The 23,500-nt window shown below is 34.8% G+C and overlaps 1 protein-coding gene across 1 annotated transcript in view; it reads left to right on the forward strand.

Annotated features, from left to right (window-relative positions):
* The window catches only part of Drgx (Dorsal root ganglia homeobox), a 276,072-nt gene that overhangs the window by 115,452 nt on the left and 137,120 nt on the right, over positions 1–23,500 (forward strand). The window contains exons 3-4 of the mRNA XM_081760532.1: positions 16,291–16,382; positions 21,057–21,158. Coding sequence (XP_081616658.1) covers positions 16,291–16,382; positions 21,057–21,158 — 194 coding nt within the window. The remainder of the gene's footprint in view (positions 1–16,290; positions 16,383–21,056; positions 21,159–23,500) is intronic.

Consider the following 23,500-nt stretch of genomic DNA (forward strand, 5'->3'; position numbering starts at 1 on the left):
GGCAGGAACCCTTAATTATATACGGTGGGATTGTGTCAAGTCCTGGGGAGGTTCGAGACCTAAGCCGCTTTATAGCATCTACTACTTCTTCGACTTCAACGTGAGAGAATATGAACTGATTAAGGTTGGTGTAAAGGGACAAGCTTTGCCGATAGATGTCACTACAGTCTTCGTATCTTTCATGTAGTTTTTACCTTTCACGAAAATTCACGATTTCTCTTACAAGTTTCAGCCTAGAGACTTCAAATTTTTAGAGAAGGAACTTCATAACTTATCGAAGGCAACAATCCATGCCGATTTTCTATTTAGAATTTTCTTTATTGTTGAAACAGTTATGTTGTTAAAAGTTTGAATATTCATTTCAACAATCAAGCCATTTCAACAATGAAGAAAATTATAAATAAAAAATCGGCACGGATTGTTGCCTTCGATAGATTATAAAGTTCTTTCTCTAAAAATTTGAAGTCTCTAGGTTGAAATTTGTAAGAGAAATCCTGAATTTTCGTGAAAGGTAAAAAATACATGAGAGATATACGAAGACTGTAGTGACATCTATCGGCAAAAATTGTCCCTTTAAACCAACCTTAAGCAGATCAGAGTTATCATGATGTGATAAAGGCTCAAGATCATACTCAGATTTATTATATGGGACCTGAAAGTGTTGCATAAATGCATTAGCGATATTTATATCGGTATTTAATTGGCGTTCTTTATAAATCAGATCATTGCTGTCGGAATAACGGGTTTTATTCTTAACGTAAGGAAAAAAAATGGATTTGCAAGAATATATGAATATTGGATTCGCAATCGTTTACGTGTTTTTCACGAGCGCTTGAAATTTTCCGTTTAGATATAGCTCGTAATTCTTTAAATTTATTTCAATGAGACATAATATCCCCGATTCCCTGTCTCCATTTTCTTCGATGATGCTCTTTGCTCTTAACCAATTTGATTATGTCAGGCGTGAACCAGACAGGCGTTGTTAATCCTATTAGAACTGTTTGGTATATTATCATATTTTGATCAAATGAAACAATAAGTGCTCTATCTGTAGTGTTTTACTTGCGTAATATGATGGTTCTTGATTGTGTGGAAGGTTAGCATATTGTTATTTCTTCTCGCTATTAATATGATTATTATTATTATTATTATTATTATTATTATTATTATTATTATTATTATTATTATTATTATTATTATTATTATTATTATTATTATTATTTTATTATAGTTTTCTATTCTTATACTTATGTTTCATACATCAATTAAATGAGAATTACAATATTTTTATAATTTCAGCCAATTACGAAAGATCGAATACAGTAATATTTTTTTTTCAATAAATTATGTCTGAAAATAGGGTGCAAAACGTACTACTTTTTCTCGTTTGCTGGAAGGTAGTAACTCCGCACCAAATATTTTCGTATTAGCGTATCTTGTGAGAAGAAAAATACCTTATGAAGGGAGCATAAAGGGTTAAAGTTCAAATATCTTGCATGTTCTTTCACAGTATTTTTTACCCCCAAAAAATCTTATTCTTTGCAACATCCGCTCCTGTGAGGATTCCCTCAATTCATTTCCTCTACGTCATAAAAATTAATGAAGATGTAAAAACGCACTTCCTCTCTTAGTTGTTTGACTTTTACCTTCTCTGGCAGAAAGTAATTAAAACATTTTGAACAATTAGGTTTCTCTAGTTAAAACACAGCTTGACTTGGCCGGAATCTTTTGTGTGCCTCTCCCAACCCTTTGCGTAATCCATTCATTTTATATTCTCAGCGGCTCATGCAATCTCGTCCGCTTTATGGGCTTATGTTTATTATATATATTTTTTCCTACTCTCTCTCTCTATTTTAGATGAGAAAAAGAGCCTTATTATCTTTCTTCCATTTCTAAACTCATTTTATCATTTTCTGGTTATACGTTTTCTCTCTCTCTCTCTCATCATTTCCCTTACAATCTTAATTTTTCTACCACATAACCTACGCTTTATTCTTTGAAGCGTTTTTATGATTTTAAAATTCACACACACACACACACACAAACTTTGCAATTATTTCCTTTCGTAATTTTAAGCTTCCAAGTACAGGAAGTCTCATAGAATGGGTATATATTCGTCAGCCTATGGATAGATATGAGAGCAATCGTCAATTTGTCGACGGGTATGAGAGCAATTGTCAGTCTGTCGACAGGTATGAGAGCAATCGTCAATCTGTTTAAAAGTATGAGGGCAATTGTCAATCTGTCGACGGGTATGAGAGCAATTGTCAGTCTGTTGACAGGTATGAGAGCAATCGTGAATCTGTTTAAAAGTATGAGAGCAATTGTCAATTTGTCGACGGGTATGAGAGCAATTGTCAGTCTGTCGACAGGTATGAGAGCAATCGTGAATCTGTTTAAATGTATGAGAGCAATTGTCAATCTGTCGATAAGTATGAAAGTAATCGTTAATATGTCGATAGATATGAGAATAATCGTCGATCTGTCCACAGGTCGACATTGTCAATCTATACACAGGTATGAGAGCAATCGTGAATCTGTTTAAAAGTATGAGAGCAATTGTCAATTTGTCGACGGGTATGAGAGCAATTGTCAGTCTGTTGACAGGTATGAGAGCAATCGTGAATCTGTTTAAAAGTATGAGAGCAATTGTCAATCTGTCGACAGGTATGAGAGCAATCGTCAATCTGTTTAAAAGTATGAGAGCAATTGTCAATCTGTCGACGGGTATGAGAGCAATTGTCAGTCTGTCGACAGGTATGAGATCAATCGTCAATCTGTTTAAAAGTATGAGAGCAATTGTCAATTTGTCGACGGGTATGAGAGCAATTGTCAGTCTGTTGACAGGTATGAGAGCAATCGTGAATCTGTTTAAAAGTATGAGAGCAATTGTCAATCTGTCGACGGGTATGAGAGCAATCGTCAATCTGTTTAAAAGTATGAGAGCAATTGTCAATTTGTCGACGGGTATGAGAGCAATTATCAGTCTGTCGACAGGTATGAGAGCAATCGTCAATCTGTTTAAAAGTATGAGAGCAATTGTCAATCTGTCGACGGGTATGAAAGCATTTATCAGTCTGTCGACAGGTATGAGAGCAATCGTGAATCTGTTTAAATGTATGAGAGCAATTGTCAATCTGTCGATAAGTATGAAAGTAATCGTTAATATGTCGATAGATATGAGAATAATCGTCGATCTGTCCACAGGTCGACATTGTCAATCTATACACAGGTATGAGAGTAATCGTCAATCTGTTTCAAGTGTGGGAGCAATCGTCAATCTATTGATATGTTTGAGAATAATCTTCAATCTGTCTATAAGTATGAGGGAAAAACGATAATCTGTCGATAGGTGTGAGTGCAATCGTCAATCTGTTGATGGATATGGGAGCAATTGTCAATATGTTGGTAAGTATGAGAGGAATCGTCAACCTATTGATCTATATGAGATTAATCTTCAATCCACTGGGTATGAGAGCAATCGTCAATCTATCCACGGATATGGGAGTAATCGTCAATCTATTGAAATATATGAGAACAATTGTCAATCTGTCTATAAGTATGAGCGCAATCGTCAATCTGTCGATGGGTATGCAAGCAATCGTCAATCTGTCGATAGATATGAGAGCAATTGTCAATCTATTGATCTGTATGAGATTAATCGTCAATCCATTGGTTATAAGAGTAATCGTCAATCTGATGACAGATATGAGACAAACAAAAATAAGATATAGCGAGAGTTTTTTCTTGCATGGGTTTAGTTACCGAAGATTAGGTTTAATCTCCAGCCTTAACTCTGTTCAAAAGTAGTAAAAATCTTGATCAACTTTAAGCATCATATTACTAAAAATGATAATAGATAATGCAAAGCTATTTTTTTTTTTAAAAAAAAAGAATGATTCAATACTGCAAGAATCGGATCCATAACCGAATTTATTCCTGTACAGCAGTGCTATTCAACCTTTTTCTTGCGTACTGCTAGACACAGTTTGCCATCCAATTGTGTACTCTCTGAAGCTGTTTAAAAGAAACTAAATTGAAATTAACTTATTAAACTTAATAGACATGTTCTGTTGATTAAAAAGGGGAACAAATAGAGACCCAATTAAAAGACAATCAGTGTGCCAGTTAAAAGACTATTTACAGCCGAATAAAGCGCACATCCGAAAAAAATAACATGGAAATTTCAAAATTTTCTTCAACTATGATCATTCATTAAATATTGGAAATATCCTTATTTTAGGATTACATACCTACAGAAACATCTTCGCGTATCCATCCCTGGTTGAATAGCACTGCTTTACAGGAAATGTTAGGAAACTAGTTCCAAATCTTGTTTCAATATTGTCTTCCATAGCGCAAAAATGAAAAGAGCTGGCAAAAAAAAAAAAAAAAACGACTTTTTCATGAAAATGAGTTTCTTCTTGAACATGAGTGATAGTTTAGAATTCGTTACTATTTTTATTATAATATTATTGTATCTGATAGAAAACGTTGTTATAACATTTTAAATAGTCAATATGCTATATCTCAACCTTTACAATTACACAAAGAAAGGAAAATAAATAAGATTTTATGTTTTTTATTTTTGTAACTATTAAAAATATGTAAATTTGATACGAGTAATTGTATTCTGTAACTGCTGAAATGTTACGTTGCAAAAAAAAAAAAGGTTATAGCTATTTACTTTTATAAATGCTTAAAATACACACTGTAAAGTTTTATTAAAAATTATAGAACATTGTGCAACAACTAATGATAGTACGAGGGGGAGTCAAATGAAAACCATAATTATTTCTTTAAATATTATTTATTGGTCACACAGGGTACAGAAGTAAATCACTTTTCAACATAGTCCCCTCCTCGTTCAATGCAAGTCCGCCAGCGCTTCGGAAGAGCCTGAATACCTGCAGAAAAAGTCTTTTGGGCGACGGCGCAACCACTCGTGCACCGCGTTGCGTACCTCTTCATCGGAGTGGAACTTCCTGCCGCCACTTCTTGCTCGCTCGCTTTGTTTCAGGCTGATGGTAATGCACCCATGTTTCGTCACCAGTGACGATTCGTGACAGGAAGGCATTACCGTCACATTCAGCACGCCACAAAAGGTCTTCGCACGCATCAACACGTCGCTGTTTCAGTTCAGGCGTCAGTTGTCGGTGCACCCATCTTGCAGACACCTTATGAAACTGGAGAACATCATTCACAATATGATGTGCCGATCCATGACTCATGTGTACACATGCTGCAATTTCGTCTATTGTCACACGGCGGTTTTCCAAAACGATGGCTTCAACGGTGCATGTGGCTAGTGGGGCTGCCATTTTGAAACTGTTGTTGCGCCGGTGTTTGTGCATCTGCCGGCTGCTGCCACCTAGGAGACATCCGGCATACTATCGTAAACAGGCATGCCAACTTACAGCTCACTGGCGCCATATGCGGATTTTTATTTCTACTTTTATGGTTTTCAGTTGACTTACCCTCGTACATTGTAAAATTTCAATTTCATATTTTATAAGTACTAACATAGAGTGGGTTAGAAATCTTTAATTCATTATTTCAAATTGTAACATTTTCCGACTATTAAAAGCTTGCACTCTGGTATAAGACTATTTGATTAATTGAGTATATAATAGCATTTTTAACAACTATAAAATTTGCACTTTATAGATATAATAACTAAATTGTACCAAGTAGAATGATTATAGCATGAAATTTCCCTATTTATAAGGGAAAAAAATATTTTTTGCATTTTAAAATTTAAATTATCTACCAAAATATTTTCATTTACTACTTCTTTAAAAAAATCATCATGAATATTTTCAAAAACACAGATAAACATTTGATTTAGCGAATAACGGAAATTTCTGTGCATCTTCTGTGGAAGAAAATATAGATTATACCTACGGTTTCTGGTGTACAAGAGAACAGGTATCTTCTCTAGATATGATAATAGTACTTCGCATAATAAATATTTTAGAACAATGTCTCTCAATAACAAAAGAGTTTTAAATGACACGATATTATTGTAAAATATAAAATAACAAATTAAATTGTAAGGATTTGGTCTCTGCCTTCCATCTCAGGATACTCATTGGAAACATACATGTGGGCAATAGAATTTTTTTTCCTTGTAAGAAAACTTGAACAAATGCAATAAAACAGTGGAGGGTCATTGCAGTATACAACAAACTCAGTAAATGTGAAAATGTTCTGGATATATATGATATACAGGAGTGACGATTAGGGGGGCAAGAGGGGAAGTTGCCTCCATTTTTTTGAAGTGGCCCCTTAATGTATATAGTGTCATTTGGAAATGTAAAGTTTTGTATGTTGTACCGGTTTATAGAGAAAAAAAATGATACCATATAATATTTGCCATTGCATGAGTACGTATTGATTATTTGTTTTCCCGTGGAGTTATGAAAGCTACAATAACTGCGTTGTAATTGCAATTCAAAGCAATATTGCAATTAAGTATTTCTTTAAATGTCGTAGCATATGCTTCTAGTATTTTTTGTTTTTCATTTTCTAGGAGTAATAACGTACATTTAAAGATATGTATAGAATTAAAAATCTAAGTTACTCATTAATTCCCAGTTTCAATATAACTTCTACAAAAGAAACCTCAATATTCATTACTATGATTAATATTATCATTTCTATTTATTTGTTTTGCAAATTTGTTAGTACATAATCTGTTCACTCAATTTTCCAGACAGAATTTTAAGATGTTTATGAGCAAGGAATCAAATCTCTTCTACTTTCGTTGTTTAAGAATACAAAAGGCTAGTACCTACTTGCGTTGCTCTTGCCAATTTACTTAATCAACTATGAATTACGATATACGGTATTTTATCTGAAAAAGACAGTATTCTATTAGTTATACAACTTTCCGTCAAACAAAGTGTTAGAAACAACCAGGAAAACTAACATTGATATACAAATATTAAGATTGTCCTCAACCTCACTTATAACCCTAATCGCCGCCACTGATGGTATGAGTCAGGATAGATTTCGTAAATATATTACAGTTCTTCTGTGTAACTTTGATATGAATACTGTAATTAGGTAGAATTACCTGTTGTATTCTTCTCAAATAAATAAATAAATAAATATCCTGAATATGAAACTATGATTAATGCCAGCAAATGTTATTTGAAACCAGCGATTGAAACACATGTATGTGGTGTGCCTTATTATTAAAACAGATTTACTAACATATAACATACGAATACGAACAACTATTATCATTATGAGACTGTATGCCACTTAACACTTTTTAAAAGCATTATATATATATATATATATATATATATATATATATATATATATATATATATATATATATATAATGTGCTGATTGATGAGTTCTAATTGACAACATCCAAATTTTCAATTGATAATCGGTGCGCGCAAACTCACGCGAAAATTTAATTTGCTCTGAAATACTGGACTCGATGTAGTTTTTCCCTCTCTCAATTATCTCTCTTTTTTTAGCAGCTCTAAATAAAGCAGAGTGTTACAACCCAATCAATTAACAGATAGTTCCGATATTGATGATGATGATGGGTGCTCTGTCTATGTTTGCTGCATTTGTAGCCACCAATGACTTCCACATATGTGTAGCAATGTGTTTTACACATACATGTATATTTTTCTGTGTATTGTTTAAGTGTGTAAATGTTGTTCCCTTCCCCACTATGTGATTGTAAAGAACCCCTTGTTTTTTTCTATCTGTATTATCCTAATACGATTTCTCCCTTACCCCTTGTCGGATAGTTACTAAGAGTTCCGTATGATCTTTGTAATAGAAGTTCTTTCGTCTCGATTTGTAGTAATATATATATTTTGTTCTTTTATTTATATTGAAAGTACATGGAACATGGTTAAATCAGCATAATTCATCTGTATAACCCAGACTGTAATATTAAGTGCTTTGTATAATTCAATATTTTAATGTGCTTCAGATAGTTATAAGTGTTTATCTAAAGTAACGATAGGAGGGCAATTTCGCAAGGTGATAGCGAGTTTCCTGATTCGGGAACACTGTATCCTTACTGCAAAGATGACGCGAGTCAATGACCCACTGACTCACCACTCACCGTGACATATAAGCCATGACTCACTGGACCCATGACCAACCATGACCCACTCTAACCCACCACTCACCAAAACCCGTCGTCAGCAACTCTTACCCATGATCCACGCCCTCCTCTCCACTGGCCAAAGAGTTTACACTTGTAATAAAAACAAGGCCGTGAAATTATCACTAATCGGAGTTTGAATTTCTACGGTCAGTCGTTCAAGAACCGCTCTGTTACAATACCGGTGGAGCCCACCTTTACGATATAATCGGGAGTACTTCGAGAAAACCCAGGGACACGATCTTGTCCACCACAAACTTAACTTCGGCGGCGGTCGAACCAGGGACCCCACGCACCAGAGGTAAGCGCTCAACTACTGAGCCACCGAGTCTTCTTCTGTCGAAAAGAGATGAGTTATGTATCACATTTATACAAGTGCATGTAATAGGGCATTTAAAAAATACGACTGTTGTTTCAATTCGTAGAATAAAACATGACACAAGTCACGTTGTGTAGTTATGTATAAAAGTATTTTCACTTAAAAAAAAAAAAAAACATTTATGGTCTATGTAAAAATAACCCTACCTGCAGCCGACAACAGGAAGAGAAGCAATACTCAAGTAAGATAGATTTTCAGTTCGTTTTTTCAACCGAAGGGCAGTTTTTATATAAAGAATGAAGCTTTCTACGTATGGGTACCTTGTGCCATAAATAAGTCATCGTCCAAGAGATCTTGCGGGAAACACCCTCTCATAACTAAATGGCCAATTAGAACCCTCATTTCAAAACACTTGACAGTCGCTTGTTAATTCTACGTGGAGTCTTAAGTTGCCACAGTTCCAAACGCTGTCCTTTTGAGTTGAGTTGATTTTAGTTTAGCGTCCCTTTCAGCAGCGAGGCTATATGAGACGTGGACCTACTGATTAACGTGGAATCCGAACCACATGAGCTCCCTCCGGGAATTGAACTCGGGTCTCCCACGCCAAAGGCGCGTATGCTAACCGCTTAGCCACGAGGGAGCTCAGCTGTCCTTTTGAGTTAAATGATTGTTATATATATAATAATACTTGATCTCTGTTCCCAGAATCAGCTTCATTGTTCTTACGATGCCTGATATCTGTTTCATATTAGCCATAGTATTGGGAAGAAAAAGTAGACACTGTGGGTGTTAAACCGCAAATGCGGTCACAAAAGGGATGAAGGGAGCAAGAGATGCTGTTGTAAAAATCAGCATGAGAACTTGAAAGAAATTTGCCAAACTGCACTTCTGTTGAGTGAACGCACTATACCTGCTCTCAATTAAAAATGTGTCAGAACATTTTAAAATGTAGTTACTTTTGCTTTATAGTACGTAAACGACGAAAGTAAGAATGACAGTTAGAATAACAATAGGAAATTTGGCAAGTCCATTCTTTCGCAGTTAACTGTCTTGCGATAGCTAAATTTGGCAACGCGAACTCAGTTATTGCCAGGTCGTTCGACGGGAGGAATACGTAGAATTCTCCTCTAGAACCTATGGGCTTTATTCCGTAGCGGTGTGTGTCAACACGACGTTTGCAGAATTTGTGTTTTAGTTTGCAATAATTTCCATGTGCAGTTATAATGGGTTAGGCATGTTTAGTAGTCCGACCCATTTTGTAGGAACTTGTCTAAACTATTAGGGTAACGAAAAGCTGGAAAAATTAAATAAGCTTTAAAAAATAACGAATTTAAGAACGCAGTAAAAAGCAGAAAATGATAATAATAATAATAATAATAATAATAATAATAATAATAATGTGCTTAAAAGCAGAAAATAATAATAATAAAGCACTTAAAATAATAATAATAATAATAATAATAATAATAATAATAAAGTGCGCTTAAAGGCAAATAATAATAATAACAATAAACTTCTTAACAGCAGATAATAATTAACTATTATTATCTATATAAAAAATTGAAGTCTTTGGCAACTCAAACAAACTAATACTTAATGTAAATTAAGATTCGATGATAATTAATTTTTTAGGCTTAGCACTCACTTCAATTTTTTTGTAGACAATAGTAATAAATTATTTTCTGCTTTTAAGCGCTTTACTATTATTATTTTATAATTTTAGCGCTTTAATTTGTCCTAAATTTTAGTGCTTTTATTGAAGTCATTTAATATTGTTTTTTCTTTTTCTTTTTTCTTTTTTTTAAAACAAAAATATGATTAATGTAGTCAAAGCGTGTTTCTTCTGGAGATCATCTGCAGTATTATCACATTAACAAATAAAGATCGGATTCATGTTGTAAACTTAAAGAAGAAACGAATTAATTTAAAAATATACTTTTCTTTTAAAAAATAAAACAAAGTTAGCAAATCGTACTAAAAAATAGAAAAATAATTATTTTTGTGAAAATTACTTTTAAAAATCTATTTATGCATAATAGAACTTTTGAAGCGCCCTAGGTGTGAATCGCTCCTATTTTCTGTATCGTTTCAATTCCAGTTCCAGATCACTTTAACTTTTTAATATATGAGAAACTACTTATCTTTTGGTGACAGTTCCAATTCCAGTTCCAGACCACTGTAAACGATATTCAATACATTGGGGAACCGCTTATTCGTACGTGACTCTTCCAGCTCCGAACGAGAAACTTTTATTGGATGTCTACATAACAGTTTCCTGGAACTCTCTCACTCTCTCGTCTTGTGATTGGTTGTTGTAGGTGTGTGACTGTCACATACGGAGTACAGGTGTGTGTTTCTCGTCTCTCTTACTACGTCGTTGAGTGAGTGCGTGGATATTATATATTCAAACTCAATCTCTCATTGATCAGAGCAAACGAGCTAAAAAATGAAATATAGTGCCGATACATGTATATATAAACATCATCGCAACCAATTTACACGAAGCAGGCATGCAATAAACATGCATACAGAGACATTTTCGCTTTATTATACAAGCATCAAACTGAAAAGTAAGTGGCGTTACTTCCCCCTCCCCCTCCCCGTCATCGGCCTACCATATTATCCATAAATATCCCCTCCCCTTTCCTAACCAACGCTTCGTCTGTCGCCCATTAAAGTAATCAAAGGCATTGCGAGAACTAAACATTAAGCCTCCATTGTGTTAAAGTACTTGTTAACAACGAGATACACACTCTCTGTATGAAAGTGATGATGTACTATACGTGCTTTTTTTTCTTTCTTTTAACGTGGTGTTATATTTCGCGCCTGTTCGCCACGCTTTTAATATTTGGTTCCTCTCTCTTTTTTTTTCTTTTCCTAATTTTGAATATACGTTTTCCATTTTCTCTTACACTGTGATAGAGAAGCAAGCTCAATGGAGTAGCTACATATACATGATTAGTGTAGGCGAAATTGCTTACCAAATAGAAACATTACTCCATCATAAACGAAAATGTAATTCTTCCAATTAAAGCAAATTATTTAGTGTGGTAGTGAATTCCTTTTATAGCTGGATGCAACGGGAACTTGTTGACACGGGTACCGATTTTGAGCCCATGTCCCCACAAAGGGTCTTTAATAGTGAGATAGTGAAATCGGCCCTTGCTCCAAATTGGGTAGCTATTGACCCAAAAGGTTACCCTTGACCTAAAACTACCTCAAAAAATTTTTTGACCCCCTACCCCGTCCCCTTACCAAATTATCGTATCATACATGCTCAAAGTTGAATATTTTTAAATTTTGGTGAGGGTGGTCCAAAAATTTTGAAAGTTTCACAGATTGTAGATGCTATCTAGATGTAAATGTGGATTTTTTTCAAAACCATCAATGTGTATTTTCTTTATATTTTTGCGTGTTGAAAATTTCAAAAAATTCTAGATTTGGGGGGGGGGAGAGACACTTCCTGATTTTTTGGTTAAAAAATTTATTGTATTCTTAGGTACAAGATATATTTTTTTCGGGGCCTGAAACTGATGGCAACATTGTCAAAAAGAAATAAAACTGAAAACATACGTGTTTTTCGCACAGTTTTCCCCGCCATTTTAGGGCCCTCAAGGTGAGGGCCTCTTCAAACAATCCTTTGCCAAAGTTGACAATTTTCCTTTCTTTTTTGTCCCTTCTGCTTCTGTCGTTCTTTGGATGTTTCGATTGTGTCCATTTCGGAATAGAAACACCAAATATATCTCCGTTACAGTGCTTCCACTTCAACCGACTCTTGCAAAGTTACACATACCTCGCGTCGGTTTCTCGTGATTGCTTCAGTGGCCGCACACAGTGGCGCTCTCTACCGCGAGCTGTGTGTAACTTTGTTGTGCAAAAGTCAGTTGAAGTGGAAGCACTGTTGCGGAGATATATTTGGTTTTTCTGTAGTGGTCATTTTTTTTTAGGTAGTTTTAGGTCAAGGGTAACGTTTTTGGCCAATAGCGACCCAATTTGGATCAAGGGCCGATTTCACTATCTTACCAGAAAAGACCCTTTATTTAGCCTCCCGACACTGAGAAAAAAAAGAACTAGGATTTCCGTGTGGATACATCGTATTTACGCGGGTGCGCTCCTTAAGTAATGTAATTTCATGTATAAAAGTACAGCAGGTGGGAACATCATGCCAAGTCTGGAGTTCGACGTCGAACTAGACTCGCTGTGATTGGATAATTTTATTCACATGATTGATTTCGTGCTAAAAACTATTACTCTCGTAAGGTAGGGAGTCACAGATTTAGAAAGAACCAAGAGGGGACACTCGTAGGAAGGTAGTAACAACATTATATACCTAAGTTACCACCGTCGGAATGGGTATGGCGTTAATTCTAGATTTGAAATGGTGGTCCCACAATACAAAATTTTCGCTGGACGATGGTGTAGATCGTACTGGTGATGAAACAACATTACTTAATGTGGTGACGCGCGTAACCTGGTAAAAACAGCATTTACGTGCCGACTGGATTTTGCATTTTTCTTCGTACAGGATCTGGATATCTGCTTGAATATCAGATAATGAGTCATACAAACTTGAACGGGCCTTCTAAAAATATACAGAAATCGGCATCGTTGCTCCTTAGCGTTATAGACCGCACACACAAGTATTTTTTTTTTCAAATTGTGATGCGCCCTTACTGTTATTTCTTGCTTTGATAGGCCAGAGTGTGGTACCTTTAAATTCAAGAAGTTTTCCTATTACCTCGTTATGACGGAATGATACACAAAAATGTTGTGTCTAAAACGGTGGGTTGAACCCAAGACAATGTACCAAAATCAGTTGAGCTTAATGAAGAAGCTAAGCTACTCTAATCATGTAGGGAAAGGAAAAACAGTTAGCTATAATAAAAAAAAAAGGAAAAAGAAGCTGCTTAGGTCATAGTTTTGAAAGTTATGCGAAAGTCACAAGTGCCTCAGTGAAGATCGAACGTGGGAGCAAATTTACATCGAGCACTCAAATAACCATGCACCCTAGCAGCACAGACAATAGCAAAACATTGGGAAATGTCTCGTCTCGTAATTTTGAAGAAATCTTGTCTCGAGTCTGAAAAAAAGGAAACTTTCTCGTTTTGCTCCTAAAAAAATCTCTCATCCTGTTTGTAAATTTATGCCTTGATTTCTTTCGTAATTTCATCTAGAAGTTATCAGTCATCTAAAAGTTATCAGTCATCTAAAAGTTATGTCATCTAAAAGTTATCAGTCATCTAGAAATTATCAGTCACGAGAGATCCACAAAGAGTGTGGTAAAACAACATTTAAACTACCTTGATTTCTTTCATAATTTCATCTAGAAGTTATCAGTCATCTAAAAAGTTATCAGTCATCTTTATCAGTCATCTAAAAATTGTCAGTCATCTAAAAATTATCAGTCATCTAAAAGTTATCAGTCATCTAGAAGTTATCAGTCACGAGAGAACCACAAAGAGTGTGGTAAAAAAACATTTAAACCAAATTTATTATTGGAGTATATTGTGTAATGGTTTGCGCATCTTTGAAATGTTGATAAATGCTCTTCATTGTGTTAATACAAGTGAAAACAAAAAAAAATGCAATTGACTTTGTGTTAATACAATCACGTTATCAATTTATATCTGAATCATTTAACGTTAAACCAGTGTTTGAGACTTAAGACGTGAACTAGTGTTACCGAAGGTACTCGAGAAATTTCTCGTTTCGAATTTCAAAAGGTAATTCATTTTTTACCCCAGAATAAAAAAAAATAAAATCTTTCAGTTTAACGTCCCACGATTATGCCCTTTAGGCTAAGGAAGCTCGATGATTAAGGCAACTGAATGACGATAGAAGAATTGGTGGAATGAGAATATTGAGAAACGGGAGAATCCCGAGAAAAACCCACGGGAATGATGTTGTGCACCACAAACTTACTTTACCAGAAAGTAAAGGAAGCGTTGAATTATATGGGTTGACTGCACAACGATGACCATTGAGGAGATTTAAATACCTGTTGTATAAAACGTGAAAACTATGCAAAATGGATCCAGATTCTTTCTGTAATCACCGATTCCATTGCTTCTAGTTTTTTAAAAATTTCTTTAAACCGACAGAAAGTATTCCTAATATAAAATATCTATGTACAGAATTTAAAGTATTCCTAATATAAAAGATCTATGTATAGAATTTAAAGTATTCCTAATATAAAATATCTATGTACAGAATTTATCCCAAAGAACTTCTGATTGTAAAGAAAATAAGGAAAAATAAGCAATGTTTCGCATCTAAACAATAATATAAACTATATAAAGTGAAATAGGCAAAATAACATTTGTTTAAATTGAAGCAAAGATCTCCGAAATGAACTTCAAAATGTCCTTTTTTATATATCTATCTTCCTATATAAATGAAAATGAAATTGACTAGGTTTTTGATTTAATACCTCTTGAACCACACGACCAATCTTGATCAAAGTTTCGACCTAGATGAGGTTCGGGACTGGGATTGTTTTTATCATTTCACTTTGACGGTGCAACTTAGGGAAGGGGGAAGAGGGGGGAGATATATAAAAATGATCGAAAATGACCTACATTAGTGTTGAATCCATAGTTTTTGACGTCGCTGAGATGAACAGTGACACTTCTGTTGTTTAAATTCAAATTCATGGGGTGAGAGGAAAGGGGAGATATATAAAAGTGGAGAGAGGGAAATAATATAAAAGTGATCGAAAGTGGCCCATATCAGAGAATCCTTCAGTAATAGTAAAAAGTGACTGACTAACGAAATATATTACTATTTTTTTATTTTGATAATGAAATGAAATCTTTAAATTTTACGTCCCACACTTATCCCGGCTAGGCTAAAGAAGACGGTAATGTTGAGAAATGAATGAAAATGGTGGACTGAAGAAAGTAGAAGGAAACGTGAAAACCCCTAGAAAATCCACGCACACGGTGTTTGTCCATCACAACGCTCACTTGGCGCGCGAGCTAGGATCGAATGAGAAACCCTATGCACCAGAAGATAACGCTCTAACACTGAGCGAAGCCGCAACTTGAGGGAGGGGGAGTGGGCGATATATAAAAATGTCCGATATCAGAGAACGCATCAACAGTAAAAAGTGTAAAATATTACTAACTTAAAATACTACTAATTATTCTTATTTGATCCCAGCGAAGCGGCGTAATTGGCGCTAGTTTCTGATAATAAGGAGTGCATATTTTGCCTAACATCCGATCGCTATATAATATTACATTTTTAAAGTGACAACTCGTTGCATTTTAAGATATTACTTTATATTCTTCCTAAACATTAATTTTTTTAGAGAAAAAAAGAGGTTGACATCCATCAAAATAGAAGACATTTGGAAATTCCAAAGCTTAACCCTGCTCATGGAATTCATGTTTTGTTATGTCGAGTGACTGCATTAAAAAAAACGGCAAACACAAAGGAAAAATATAAAAATGACAGAACCGTCCGTTAATCTTACTTAAAACACTCATTTGTAGTGGAACCTCGCGTCTGTTACAGTTAATATTGTTTTCCTCTACTTGTGTTATAACGATATGCCTGCCCTCTGTCAACGTTACAAGGTATTAATTCCATGTTCCGTTCGTGCTGCCCTCTATATAATCGTTTCCCTGCCCCCTACGAGTTCAACTAATAACATTAGCTTTGCAGTGTCTCTCTTCGTAAGCGAGGGACAGTCTCTTAAATCCATTTGTTGTCTCTCTCTCTTTTTTTCCCCTTTTATAAAAATGATATGCATTTATGTTTTCTTTTTTTTAAATGTAATAATAGTAGTAGTAATTTTCTGCTTTTTTGGTATTTTTTTTGTAGATACCAGCTATTCGTATCATCCAGCAATCCACGAAGATACATTTGTCAGAAGAAAACAGCGGCGAAATAGGACCACATTTACATTACAGCAGGTAAGAGATACCCACAGAGTTGCCATCCTATGTGTAAATGTTTTCCTCTTCCTTTGGATTCGATTTCCAGATTATAATTACAGTAAACCATCGATTTAACGGACTAATTGGAGTGAAAGAGTGTCCGTAAAATTTATAAAATGAAGTATTTCAGTTTAACATCACGTGTTATGCTCTTTAGGCTACGGAAGACAATCATTAAGGCAAGTGAATGATGATGGAAGAATCGGTGGAATGAGAAAACGGGAGTACCCCCGACAAAACCCACGGACACGATGTTGTCCACCACAAACTTATTTGGTCGGGGATCGAACCAGGGAAAACACACAACTGATCCACCATGACCCTGCTCGCAAAATTTGAAGCCCGTTAAATCGTGTTATATTATGAACAATATTGAAAATAGGACTCTAAGTTTGAAATTGCACTGTACAAATATAAAATGTAAAACATTAAATGTACATATTATATTATTAACAAAAACTTCTTACAACTGCATATCAAAAAGGTAAAAAAAAAGTTGCTTTCTTATTGTTTCTTAATCAAAGATCTAAACGGTCTGAAATGATCATAAGCCAGCACTTCCGGATCAAATTATGCTGTTAAATCTGAAGTCATTGATTCGAGGTCCGTTAAATCGAGATTTTACTGTATTATTATTAAGTAAATTAAATAAATTACTTACTGTTCGTTTTTGTACAACAGAAATGACTTCAGTATATTAGGAAATCACAATGAATCGAACATTAATTATAATAATAATTTATTCACAAAGAATGGAAAAAATACAATTAATACACTGAACGTCTAGTTTTTCAAAATAACCAAACATAGGTATGTTTATTCAGCACCTGATGACAGTGCTGAATAAATGCTGTGAATAACATAGAATTCAAATATTAACACAGATATTAAAAATAGAAAGAATGGAAAGAAAAAATGGAAAGAATGCGAATAATAAGAAAGAAAATTGGTATTACACATTTCCTACAATTGATAGTTCTTACTTTTATTGAAGAGAATCGCTATTGTCCAAAACTCCCTACGACTTTTTTGGAAACCTAGAGAAAACAATACTGAGTTGAATGTAACTTACTCTAGAATCAAATAAGTGCTCCTTGTGTAGCCGTAGACAGCGCATGTACGTAGTTCTTAAGTTGCCGCAATAGCGCTACAAGCGACAGCACATTTCCGCCATCTACGCCGTATATAATAACTACCTTCAAAACGGCAACCGTATGGTGTCGCTAATGTCAATTGATAACAAGCGAAAGCTTTTTTTTATGAGATTGTTTAATTGTTGCCATTTTATATAGAACTAGCTCGGGAGAGTAATACTCCAGGAAGTAGGAACTAAGTACACGGTTCTGATTGGTTGGCGTTATCCGTGTCTTGCCACGTAGCATGCATATAGCAGAAAACAAACCTTTGTTGCTGTCAGGTCGGCCCTCGTAGTCGAGCGTACTAGCCCAACATTGCTAGAAATGAAAATTGCTTTTCGGGTGGGTTCAAATTTTCGTAACAATTTTGTTAATTTTCGTAACACTTTTTTCATTAAAATAAGATGAAAAATAATACTCAAAAAGTAATTTACTTACTTTTGTGCAGATAATTATTATTATTATTAGTAGTAGTAGTAGGAACGGGTTAGAAGCCTCGCAGGGCTAGTTTTGTTCCACCTTGATCCTATCATATAAATTTTGAGATCAATTTAAAGCAGGTAGCTAGGGTAGCGCGTAAAACAGCTGGCTAAGGTATCACGTAAAACAGCTGGCTAGGATAGCGCGTAAAACCGCTGGCTAGGGTAGCGCGTAAAACAGCTGGCTAAGGTAGCGCGCGAAAAAACGTACTTTCGGAAGTATTACTCTCCCGAGCGGGTCGTTTTCATATTCACATTAAAATAACGATTTACTTGAAAGAAAAAGAACTAACAAATAAGTTTCAAATACTTTTCATCTGAAAATTTCCTTTCATAATTAAATTACAACTTAGTGCGTGTTTAAACAGCAAACTTTATACCATGCATTGATTGAAAGGTTGGATTCTATTGAGAATCGGTGCTTATTGACGCGAGACGACCATAACTTCCGGTCTGAGTACCGTAAAGCCCTAGAGGCTTGATTTGGGATAGTATATTTAAATGTAAGAGCAATTTTGTTGTATATTCCATGTCTAATGATGTACTTGTATTAACCTTATGACATTATACCCTAGGACAATGGTCTGTAACCTTTCTTTCCCTATGACACAGCATAAATTATCAAAGACTCAAGACGGTACACCAAATTATTATTCCCCTAAGAAAACGTGTTATATGACACTATTAATAAAAAGGGGGCGCGGTGGCTGTGGTAGAGCGTTTACCTCCGGTGCTTGGGGTCTCTGGTTCGATCCCAGTTCGCGCCGTTTGAACTTTGTGGTGGACAAACACCGCTCTCTCGTTTCCTCACACTTTCTTCATTCCACCATTTCACTCATCTCTCATCATCACCGTCTCCTTTAGCCTAACCGGCATAAGCGTGGGACGTAAAATTCAAAAATTTCATTTCATTTCATTTACTATTAATAAAAATACATATTTTAAGCACGTATTATCATTATTATTAATATTTACGTGTATATCAAAATATTATTACTGAACAGAAATCGAATCGAGTATTTATTAATCTACATATATAAAACTGAAAGTTACTATGATTGTGACTTAATAACTCTTGAACCACGCAACCAATCTCGGTCAAATTTTCGATATAGAGCTAGATGAAGTTCGGGTCTGGGATGGTCTTTATAATTTCACTTTGATAGTGCAACTTAGAACAGGAGTAGGAGGGGGAGATATTTCGAAATGATCAAAAATGATCGATATTAGTGTTGAATCCATAGTTTTCGGGATCGCTGAGATGAACAGTGATACTTGCGATGCCGTTTAAATCCCTATTCAGCCCCGCAACTTGGGGAAGGGAGAGGAAAGATAAATAAAAATGATCGAAAATGACCGATATTAGTGTCGAATCCATAGTTTTTGGGGTCACTGAGACAAACAGTGACACTTCCGATGCTGTTTAAATCCAAATTCAGCGCTCATTGGTATTTTATATCCAAAATGTAACATATTCTCTGGTGCGAAGAACAGGTATTTTGCTAGTGATTTATAAACATAAATTAAATTTTATTATGACATTAAGTAGAATGGATTTAAGCTCTATCCAAACACAACTTTGTGCTGTGGCTGTCCATAACAAGTGCTGATATCCTCATCAGTTTCAATACCGACTTAACCTCAAACACTCATTAGTTACATAACTCCTTACATTGAATACCAGTTCCTCGACGCCATTCTGCTGGTGAGTTGTTAAGGTTGGTTTAAAGGGACAAGTTTTGCTGATAGATGCCACTACAGTCCTCGTATATCTCTCATGTATTTTTTACCTTTTACGAAAATTTACAATTTTTCTTACAAATTTCAACCTAAAGAACTCAAAGTTTTAGAGAAAGAACTTTATAACCTATCGAAGGCAACAATCCGTGCCGATCTTTTTATTTAGAATTTTCTTCATTGTTGAAATATCTTGATTATTGAAATGGATATCCAAACCTTTAACAATGGAACTGTTTCAACAATGAAGAAAATTATAAATAATAAATAGGCTCGGATTATTGCCTTCCATAGGTTATGAAGTTTCTTCTCAAAAAGTTTGAAGTCTCTAGGTTTAAATTTGTAAGAGAAATTGTAAATTTCGTGGAAGGTAAAAAATACATGAGCGAGATACGAAGCCTGTTCTGACATTTCTCGGCAAACTTGTCCGTTTACACCAACCTTAATTCGTGCCTTTGGTGCATGGGCTCTCAGGTTCGATTCCCGGTACGGAATCATTTAAATTTGAACGTTTCACGGTGATTTGGATTTCATTTTAAACTGTAGGTTCACGTCTCATACAGCCTTCGTGCTGAAAAGGAAGATTAGGTTCCCCTCAAAAGAAAAGAAACAGCAGATTGTGAAAATTTTACCCCCAGATAAATCTTCATAATAACCCAGTACGTATGATATACCACATTTTTATAATGTGATGTTTAGTTAGATACGTACAAAGAATTATTAAATATAATTATGTATTTGGGCTTCATAAGTTTCAAAACTAATCTTTCAGAGAATCATTTTGTTACTTTATTTACTTAACGTCTACGAGTACATATGAGCGACTTGGATGCCAAGTGGCCTATAACTTTATTTATTTAACGTCTACAAGTACATATGAACGGCTTGGATGCCAAGTAGCCTAAGTAGAAAATTGAAATTTTCCAGGAGAGAAACTTGAAATTTAACATTTCGTGAACAATTTATGTTTTTATTATGTTGGCAACCAAAACTATAAATATGTAGTTAATGGCCTTATAATTTACTGTTTGTAAATAATAATAATAATAATAATAATAATAATAATAATAATAATAATAATAATAATAATAATAATAATAATAATAATAATAATAAAGTATACAAATGATTGATAGCACTACTCCATTTTCCCATTTCTGGATTTATGAAGTAAGGACATTTATTTTATGTGCATATAGACTAGCAGCCCACATGACTGTTTCTCTAAGGTTAGAATGTAATGATACGTGAAATAAAGTTTTTATTATTTTACTCTTTTAACTTATTTATTTTTTCAGCTTGAAGAACTAGAAAACGCATTTTCCCAGACGCATTACCCGGATGTATTCACAAGAGAAGATTTAGCAATGAAAATTAACCTCACTGAGGCACGTGTTCAGGTAATGTAACAATTTTTCATAATCATTTTTTCCTTAAATAATCGTGTTCTTAGTTTTCGACTCGAGTGGAGATTGGGAGATCAAAATTTATGTAAGAGTTATGTACAGTGAATCATAATCCTTATGATGTAGGCAACCAAATCATTCTTCGTGCCGTCCAGGTTGCATACCTTTCAGAACTTTGTACTTTCTTCGCATTAACCTTATTATTTCCGTGCGAAGAACGCTCATGTGAGCTGGCCCTAGAATGCATAGGGATAATGCCAAATGTATTACTCCGCGTTATATACTTCAGTTTTTTGTTTTTACTTTTAAAGTTTTCCCATAAATATTATATTTCCCGTGCGAAGAATGGGCACTTTTTCACCTAGTAGTAGGTAGACATTTGAAGGTAAAAGTTTACTTAAACTTATTAACAATTAGTATTTTGAGGTTAAAATTTGTTACTTCGAATGAAACAAAAATATTGAAAGTTAATGAACAAAATTCTACAAGTGCTTAGTGCTCCTTTCAGAATTGTATTGGCACATATATACTTTGTGCCTGCACCAATAACTTAACAGTAAGTAAGGCGCTTCTCATTAAAAATTAATTGCTAGTCCTCTAATCTATATTTACCAACGCTTGGATCACGTAACCTAAACGTAAGGAATAGAACTTAACCTAACGTAAGCTAATTATTAAAATGAAATTAAGAAAAAAATAACTTATTCAATGTATTTTGTGCTAAGCTAAGGTAAGCTACACTTGCTAGAGTTTAACTTGTAAGCTAACAAGGCTAGGCGTAACATCACGTTCGTAATGATTTTCTAGTGGCATTCCTAAAGTAAATCTGCACAAAGATAAGATTTAAATTGTACTCTATCATTATTAGGTTTATCGAATATCTATTAATGACAATCAAATGTGGATAAAATAATTCTCTGTCAAGCGACAGGATGGAAGTAAATCATAGGGATATAAAGAAAGCAGAAAAGAGACCTTAAGATGTCGGGAAATTGAGAAAGAAATGAGGTCTATGTTTTCCCCTTTAGAGAATAAGAAATCCCACGGATTCTTGTTGATAAATCTAGAAAGAAGTTAGGTGAAAAACAACCGAGCACAGTCATTTGTTTCATTTCATTTCATTACATTATTTCCCCCCTGCTTTTCCCCTCCCGTCTCTCAGCTGTCCTGTGACACTATTTTATGGATATTCCGGAGATTACGGTGCCACGAAGGAGAGCCACCGAAAAGGGAATTAGCCTTCGAGAACAGAGAGAACTCTTATATTGTCCTTTGCCCTGACTTACCCTATTTTCTCCCTTCCTCTGCGCTGATAATCACGAAACACTATCCTCACGTGAAATTTCTTCTTAGTTTATATAGCACAGAGCGCGAATGATGGGATTACCAATACACGATGCGGTACGCCTCTTCAGCTACATTGCTTACGTCCACATAGTGTTGCAAACTCAACATAATATTTTATCATCTGCTTCAAAGAATTAATTTAAAAGTAGAATTAATTTCTAGCTTTTTTCTTGCCTATAAATGATACTTTAGACCCTTTTCTTTATTTGTTTCTGTGTATTAGCTAACAAAACTAACTAACTCTATTGCCTATGGAACCCAGAAGCTCTCCAATGACTTCTGTCCTTAACCAACTAGATCCAGTTTCTACTTTGTATTCTTATTTTTGCAAGATCCGACTTAATATTATCCTCCCATCTGCGACTAAGTCTTCCTAATGGACGTTTTCCGATTAGATTCCGAAAAAAAAACTTTGAAAGCGTTTCTACTTTCTTCCATCCTAGCTTCATGACCTGCCCACCTGAACCTCCTAGACTTGATGATCCTAACAATGTTTGGTAAACAGTATAAATTGTGCAGTTCTTCGTTATAAAGTTTCCGGCATTCCCCATTTCCGTTCCTTTTAGTAAACGACCACGTTTCGCAACCATATAGCACAACAAGCATGATTATCATTTTATATGTTTCAAACTTCGAAATCCTCCACAGAATTCGTGAGGACAAAAGATTTTGAACTGAATAATAGCATGAATTCCCAGTTTTTGTATATTCGACAACAAACTTTTTTGTATTTGTCGCTGTTGTCTTCTTCATTTTTTACCTAGTTACTGCAAAACTTGGAAGAGGGTACTACAGGGTTATGCTAAACAACGAACCGATTTCGTGAAGCTATATTTTATTAGAGAAAAGTATTTCAAACTTCCAACCAAGTTACAAGTGTCCAACGAATAATAAAGATTTATTTTATGTCCTAAAGTGTTCAATTTGGTTACCACTTGTAGCGCGGACGGCCACCCAGTTAGTAGAGAGATGAGTATACCACTGCAGCT

Source organism: Thermobia domestica, chromosome 5 (assembly GCF_964235325.1).
Source record: "Thermobia domestica chromosome 5, izTheDome1.hap1.1, whole genome shotgun sequence".
Lineage (NCBI taxonomy): Eukaryota > Metazoa > Arthropoda > Insecta > Zygentoma > Lepismatidae > Thermobia > Thermobia domestica.